This window comes from Rhinopithecus bieti, unplaced genomic scaffold, assembly GCF_001698545.2.
Source record: "Rhinopithecus bieti isolate Rb0 unplaced genomic scaffold, ASM169854v2 scaffold_1368, whole genome shotgun sequence".
NCBI classification, from domain to species: Eukaryota; Metazoa; Chordata; class Mammalia; order Primates; family Cercopithecidae; genus Rhinopithecus; species Rhinopithecus bieti.
Genome location: NW_016803382.1, coordinates 32,220 through 40,315, shown reverse-complemented (window position 1 = coordinate 40,315; position 8,096 = coordinate 32,220). Strand labels below are relative to the sequence as shown.

The 8,096-nt window shown below is 49.4% G+C and overlaps 1 protein-coding gene across 1 annotated transcript in view; it reads left to right on the top strand.

Annotated features, from left to right (window-relative positions):
• Positions 1-8,096, top strand: part of GAB4 (GRB2 associated binding protein family member 4) — a 51,415-nt gene that overhangs the window by 37,614 nt on the left and 5,705 nt on the right. Inside the window, 2 exon segments of the mRNA XM_017881965.1 lie at positions 3,641-3,891; positions 5,441-5,526. Coding sequence (XP_017737454.1) covers positions 3,641-3,891; positions 5,441-5,526 — 337 coding nt within the window.

The following is an 8,096-nucleotide window of genomic DNA, read 5'->3' as shown; positions in this document are numbered from 1 at the left end:
GTAAGGAAAGGATCCAGTTTCAGCTTTCTACTTATGGCTAGCCAATTTTCCCAGCACCATTTATTAAATAGGGAATCCTTTCCCCATTTCTTGTTTTTCTCAGGTTTGTCAAAGATCAGATGGCTGTAGATGTGTGGTATTATTTCTGAGGACTCTGTTCTGTTCCATTGGTCTATATCTCTGTTTTGGTACCAGTACCATGCTGTTTTGGTTACTGTAGCCTTGTAGTATAGTTTGAAGTCAGATAGTGTGATGCCTCCAGCTCTGTTCTTTTGACTTAGGATTGTCTTGGCAATGGGGTTTAGACCGTGTGGGACGTGCTCAGGGTTGAGAAGTATCTGAGCTGGAGTAAAGGACCTGGGCAGGCAGATGTTGGGACATAAGAAAGTGGGGTTTAAGGAGGAAGAGTTTGGATCTGCTGGTTCAAAGTGTTTGGGCCAAGCTCAGGAAAAAGGATGGCAACACCCCACTTTTCTTTCTTTATTTTTGCATTCATTTGCTTCTTCCTTCAGCAAACATTTATTCATTGTTTACTGTGTGACAAGCACTAACCTGGGTGCTGAGGAAAGAAAGATGAGTAAGACAGGGTTTCCTTCCTCAGGGAAATCATAGTCTGGTGGATGAGATAAGTAACAATGGAGTGTGATGCAGATAGCAGTATGCTGCTACTCCAAGAACAGTTATTCAGGTGGGTGGTTACGCTTGGAGGAAGAGGATATAAGAGAGGCTTTTAAAAATGTGCCTTTTGAGCTGAGTTGGAAGGATAAATGGAGTAGGAGCTTGCCAAAGGGAACTCAAAAGCCATCCAGGGACAGCTGACAACAGGACAAAGCCCAGAAGTGTCACTGAGGAGCACGCTGGGGACACAGTAGTGTCTGGTTTGAATGGGTCCTAGGTGGGAAGTGTAACTAGGGAGAAAAGACTGGAGAGATGGAATGGAGTAAAGCTGGGAGTTTGGACTTCGTCCTAAGGTCTCTGTGACAGTGGTGAAGATGTTCAAGCTGGGAGGTTAGGAAGGTAAATAGCAGGATGGAGAGGGCTGGAGAGGCCCTGGGAAGATGTGAGGAAGACTTGTTATGAGACCTTTTGTGGTCCATTAGAAGGATCAGGAGGAAATGAGTAGGGTGGGCTCACTAAGGCAGACTGGTGAGTGAGTGAGAGTGTGGGTAACTCCAGTGTTTTGGGTTTGAGAGGCTGGTGCCAATCCTAAGACAGAACAATCAGGAGAGATAGATTTCAGGAGGAAGATGATGGGCTTATTCTGAATATGTGTGAGATTACCGCAGGACACCTGAGGTGCTTTCCCACACCCCATCCCCACCTTGACGTCCTTCCAAAGCTCCTGATCCCTTCAGTGCTGGCCTGGCCCCTCCACTGTCATCTCTCAGCCTGAGCAGCTTGCAGCCCTTTGAATGGCCAGGCTGTGTTCTGCATCTTGCTGTTTCCAAGTGGAACAGCTTTTCCCTTGTCTCAACTTTCGTCTGGCCAGCTGCTGCTGATTCTTCTGGGCTCACTTAGATGGAAGGCTTTGCAGAAGGCTTTCCTGGTGGTCTCGACCACCACCAGGGAGGGCTCATCCAGATCTTTCAGTAGCCGTGTGCTCATCCCATCTGATTGTGGTGGTGTGCATTCATGACACCTCCTCCACTGCTGTGACGCCTGTCCTGCAGGGCAGGTGGCATCTGTGTCTGCTGTGCCTGGCCTAGATGGAAAGTGGGGCATGAGCAAACATCACAGGAGCAAATCCAGGTGGCATATCTACCAGAGAGCTGGAAACTCCAAAAGATCAAGTGAAAGGCACCAAAGACAAATATGAACATGAGGATCCTGCATCTTCTTCCACTCTCGTGTCTGCTGGTGAAGCACAGCATGCTTTAGAGACACGTGTTCAGTTATGGAGGCCCATGCTGTTGGCTTGGTCTTGTGTATGGAGAGGAATAGAAAGGGAGAAGGAATGCAGAGGCCCAGGGAGGAAGGCTGTGGAGCTCGGTGGCCCATGTTCACAGAGAAGGTAGCCTGGTCTGAACACCTGCTTCCCTTCATTTTTCTAAGCTTCTGGGCCAGCTGTGGCCATGTCCCCAAGGGAAAGCTCTCCATAGGCTGAGAGCACACCAGTGAGGCAGTTCCACGAATTGGTCTCAGAGAGCTATGACCCCTAGAAACAGCTTGCAAATGTGCATGTGTGTGAGATATGCCTCATTCTGGGGAGATACCCCAAGAGCTTTTGCTCAGCTTTTTAAAGATGCCTGTGGCCATGAAGAGGCTGAGAACCACTGCTGTAAGGATCCAGTCTTACTTTTTTCCCTACATTAAATCCTAGGAGGAATAATAACATAAAAGATGGGAAGAAGACCTAGATCCATACTTGCTCAAAACTACATCCTCCAGTTTCCCAGAGCACCCACACAGAACATAGAACCCAGTTCCAAACCACTCTCATAAAGCCGAAGGCTGTAGAGCTGCAGAGCCAGATGGACACTTGGAAATCACTGTGATTTCCGAGTCATGTCTGGGGCAATCAGGAAGGCACACAGAGCTTATCAGTGGCAGCGCTGGAACATGACACAGCTCCCTTCTCATTCATTGATTCTCTTTTTACTACTTGCCTTATCTCCCAAAACCTACATTTTAATAATTCAAAACTTATTCTTTTTTCTTTTTCTGAGGTACGGTCTGGATCTGTTGCCCAAGCTGGAGTGCAATAGCATGATCTCAGCTCATTGCAAGCCTCGGCCTCCTGGGCTCAAGCCATCCTCCCACCTCAGCCTCCCAGCCAAGTAACTGGGACTACAGGTGCACATCACCATGCCCGGCTAATTTTTTTTTTTTTTGAAGAGACAGGTTTTCACCATGCTGTCCAGGCTAGTCTCGAACTCTTGAACTCAAGCCACCTGCCTGTTTGGGCTTCCTAAAGGTGTGAGCCACTGTGCCTGGCTTCAAACCTTTTTTCATCCCAAATGTAGTTGCCAAACAGGAAACTATTTTTTCTTTAGATGTTTAGGTTTCTGGGGAGAGAAACTTTTCCCTCTAATTGCCTCTCTAACCACCGTAATACCTGGTAGAAGATGAATCTGTTGCTTACTTCTGAATAGTTCTTTATAACTTAACCATATTGACACCCATGAGCTGCTGGTTTACTTTACAGGGGAACACTGAGACTCAGAGATGAGATGACTTGCTTGCTGCTTCCTGCCACCCACTTCAAAGCTCTCCCCACCATTTCTCAGCCTGGGCATTCAGACATGCACATTCTGGAATGATCACAGCAGGGAACCAATAGTCAGTGTACCTGGCTTGCTGCTGTCTGTTTTGTGGGGGCGAAACTGATCACCCTGCTAATCACAGCCCAGGTATAGATATACTAGCTCTAGATATAATAGAGTCTGATTTCTAAGCAATCGGCAAAGTGAGTTTTTAATCATCATTTTATAGATGGAGACACTAATTCAGAAAGGGAAAATGCTCAAGGCCACAAGGTAGTGAACTCCCAAACTAGACAAACCTCAGTCTGCCCAATTCCTCTTCCTGTGTTTTCTCCATATCATCTCACTACATGGGGCTGGGAACTTCCCCGCCTGCCTCACTGGGGCAGTCCTGGCCTCCTCTCACCCCTGCCCCTTCCCTCCTTTCTCTGTCTTAGGAGTGCCAGCTTCTCCCAGGGCTCCAGGGCCCCATTCCCCATGAGGAGAAGCACAGCCGTGCAAAATCTTGCCCAGCACAGTGAAGACAGTGTCGATGGAGTCAGCGGTCACATCCATGGCTTCCATAGCCTTTCCAAGCCGAGCCAGCACAATACAGAATTCAGAGGCAGCACCCACAGAACCCCCTGGAGCCTGGCCTCCCATGGCCACACCAGAGGCAGCCTCACAGGCTCTGAGGCAGATAATGAGGGTGTGTACCCCTTCAAGGCACCCAGAAGCACCCTGTGCCAGGAGTTTGGGGGCCACCTGGTGAACACTAGTGGTGTTCCGGCCATCCTACTCTCAGGGCACCAGATCCCTGGGACAGTCACATTAGACAGGAACCTCTATGCCACGGCCGTGGCCACTCCTGGGCCCATTGGCTCCCTTCCCCTGCCCAAGGCAAGTCAGGCAGAAGCATGTCAGTGGGGCAGCCCTCAGCAGAGACCTTCAGTCAGTGAAAGCAGCAGGTGGTCCATTGACGCTGCCATCCCCAGGCGGAATACCCTTCCTGCAATGGACAACAGCCGATGTCACCAAGGTCAGTATGAGCCCTCACCGAGAATTAGAGGGAGAGGGGAGGTGGCACCGGGTTGTCAGTGGTTAGCTTGTCCTTGGTCTCCCATGGCCAAGGAAGACTTGGGAGCCACTCAGGTCACTGATAGTCAAGTTCATCTCCTGTCTGGACCTTGACCGCTGGGTCCCCCAGCACTGGAGGCTGTTAGTAGACACCCACAGTGGCAAGACTGTGGCAGACTCCGCCTCCACTAAGGGAGACAGAACATTCTTCGTTGCAGTGCAGCACATTATGGGTTTGGAATTCTAAATAATCGTGTATGTATGTGTAAATCAAAGCAAAGACTTAAAATAGAAATTGAGGAGATCAGTCCAGACTAGAGCCAAACCAGTGTGGACTCACAGTTGAAACAAAATGAGATCTTCAAAATATTTTCCAACCTATACTTGGATCTCTTTGAAGTCTAAACTTGTATTTGAAATACCTACATATTTTTGTCTTTTGTTTTCCACTGAGAGTATTTTATATCTGCATATAACCTCCTCTCCTCAATGAAAAAAAAATGGATCAATAGTAACTCCTTTCCTTTTGCATCCATTCTTACATCTTGCAAAGCCTTTGTTTGTTCTTCCTGTTATGAGAGAGTTTGGTGGAGCAAAGCCTTGTTTTCTCTGTTTTATGTGAGGCCCATGGTACTTAGGCTTATTCAGGGTTGCAAGTCAGAAGTGGCAAAGATGAGCCTCACCCTGAGGTCCTGGATCCTGGGTTAGAACTCTTTGCAGTCTTTTCAGTGTTTCAGCAATTTGAGCAAGGCCCTTGTGCTGTGAAATTGAAATGATAGAGACATATAAAACAGGTTTGCTGTTCAGAGCTCACATTTATGTATAAAATGAAATGAAACCGACATGCAGAAGTCAGTACAAGCCCTCTTTACTGTTCCTGGAGGTGGCAGGTGGGTGAAGGGGATGGGTGGTGGGTGCTGTAGGAGTTCAAGGAGAAGTGTGTCCTGAGGGTAGATGTCTAGGAGAGACACTCTGTGGGTAACACTGGAGCTGGACCTGGAAACCCAGGAGGAGTTGTGGTAGGGAGCAAGGATGTGTTAGAGGTAACACCTTGTCATTTGGGGTTGAGAGTCGTGTCCTCTGGAGCGTCAGTGAGACCCTGAGCAGCACTGGGGAGGGTGTGGGAGGCATCAACACGTGGATCAGCTGTGATACATGTGGATCTCCTTCCTCTGTCATAGCTTCCTCCTGCAAGTACCCCCAGCATGGTGGAGGGAATGTCGGCCGGCCTGCTGAGTGCATGCATGAGGGAGTCAGTTCTTTCCTGGTGAGTATGACTGAGCCAGGGGTCCCCAGGCTGGTTCAGGGAGCTAAAGGTCACACTCCATGGAACTAAAAGCACATTCCCCAAAGGATGACAGCATCTCCCTCCTAGGAGCCTGCCTAGGTTCTTCCCTCAGTTCAGATTCATAGGTTCAGTTTTTGGATAAGTGAGATACAGGTATCCAGGTCTGGAAGGAAGTGAGTACTTAAGTAGATGGGATCACAAGGCTCACCAGCCCTGTGGGTAGCAGAGAGTGGAGAATGCTGGGGTTCTGGGTGCTCTAAGCAGGTGCTGTAACCCATGAGGTCCCCTGGAGCAGGAGTGCTTCCCTGTGAGCCTTTGGTATGGGTAGGCAGAGGGGACAGGCTACTGGGGTGGTGGGTGATCTGATTCAGCAGCCTTATCCAGGAGATCCTCTGGAGAAGGGGTGCTTCCATGTGAGCCTCAAGGCAAGGGCAGTACTCAGAGTCAGGTGAGGTGGATGGATTCCAGGCTGCCACCTGGAAAGGGTAACCACAGTTCTCCAAGGTGTCAGACAAGCAACAAAGCCTGGCTTCAGGCCCCTTATAAAGATGGTGGGAATTAGGTAACCAAGGCAGAGGGCAGATGGGGCAGGAGCTGGAGGAAGGCTGTACCTAGGTCTGCTGCATTGCACAACTCTGTGGCAGCTCTGCCTGCAGCTTGGTGGTCACGCACAAGCCTGAGTGAGCCCCAAGCTCCCTGTACCTCCCTGATACCTTGTCTGGTAATCACAGCCGTTGGGGGAGAGGAATCTCCTTGTCTGCGGAAGTGCACCTCGCCCCACACCTCACCTTCCAGGACCAAGACATCTGATATGATCCTTGCCTTGATCAGGGTCTAAGATGCTGACCTGCCTGAAGGGGTGGCCTGCCCCTCCACACCTGTGGGTGTTTCTTGTTAGGTGGAATGAGAGACTTGAGAAAAGAAATGAGACACAGAGACAAAGAAAAAGTGGGCCCAGGGGTCCCAATACCCTCTGTATTGCTCAGCATACACAGGACCCGTGCCAGCACCGGTCTCTGAGTTCCCTCAGTATTTATTGATCATTATCTTTACCATGGCAGAAAAGGGGAAGTGGCAGGACAAATAGGATCATAGTAGGGAGAAGGTCAGCAGAAAGACATGTGAATAAAGATCTCTGTGACATGAATAAGTTTAAGGAAAAGTGCTGTGCCTTGATATGCATATGCAAACATCTCCATAAGCCTCTTTAGGACATAAAGAGCAGCACTGCCGCTAGCACGTCCCAATTCATTCCTAAGGTGGTTTTCTCCTATCTCGGTAAATAGAACATACAATCGGGTTTTACACTGAGATGTTCCATTGCCCAGGGACGGGCAGGAGACAGATGCTTTTCTCTAGCTCAACTGCCCAGAGGCCTTCTTTCCTCTTATACTGATCCTCCTCAGCACAGACCCTTCATGGGTGTTGGACGATCAGGTCTTTCCCTTCCCACAAGGCCATATTTCAGACTGTCACATGGGGAGAAACCTTGGACAATGCCTAGCTTTCCTAGGCAGAGGTCCCTGTGACTTTCCGCAGTGTATGTGTCCCTGGGTACTTGAGATTAAGAGAATAGTGATGACTTTTCACAAGCGTACTGCCTTCAGGCACTTGTTGAACAAAGCACATCCTGCACAGCCCCAAATCCATTAAACGTTGAGTCACCACAGCACATGTCTCTGGCAAGGACAGGGTTGGGGGTAGGGTTACAGATTAACAGCATCTCAAATACAGAGCAGAATGGAGTCTCTTATGTCTACTTCTTTCTACATAGACACAGTAACAGTCTGATCTCTCTTTCTTTTCCCCACACCTGCCAATGCTGAGTCAGGACTTGAGGAGGATGGTGGGTCTTGAGGCCACACCTGCATGGTGCACAACCTGTGCTGCCTTCTGCCTAGGTCTGGTATCCGGAAACCCGAGTGGACGTTGGGTGCTGGACCCTATCTGCATGGTGCATGGCCTGTGCTGCCTTCTGCCTGGGTCCGGTATCCAGAAACCCGAGTGGACATTGGGTGCTGGGCCACATCTGCAGGGTGCACGGCCTGTGCTGCCTTCTGCCTGGGTCCAGCATCCAGAAACCAGAGTAGACCCAGCCACTAAAGATATTTTATCCTATAGATTTGTCACAAATTGTAGTTGGACCCCATGAGGTCCTGAGAGCTAGAAGGGCCCAGACATCTCATTTTTTCTTACCTCTACCTTGATTTCACAGTCTTTCCAGGGTCACTCTGATAGCTTCAAAGTGTAGCCCTCCCCATGTAGTGAAGGCTTATAATTGTATGCTGCCCTGGCATCCACAGTGAATGCAGGTTTAACTTTCTCAGAACAGAGGCAGAGGACTTAGTCACCCCGATGGTTTCCAGTTCTACATCACACCCACGTGGCTTCAGTCAGTGGCCAGAGATAGGAACTTAGACTCACCTCCCCCAGCCAGCAGACTGGGCTCGCCACTGTCTTGCTGCTCCCTTTAAATGGATCATCCAGGCATTTACTCTGACCTTAATTAAGTGATCCACACCCCATTCTGCGAGATACACTGCCAGTTG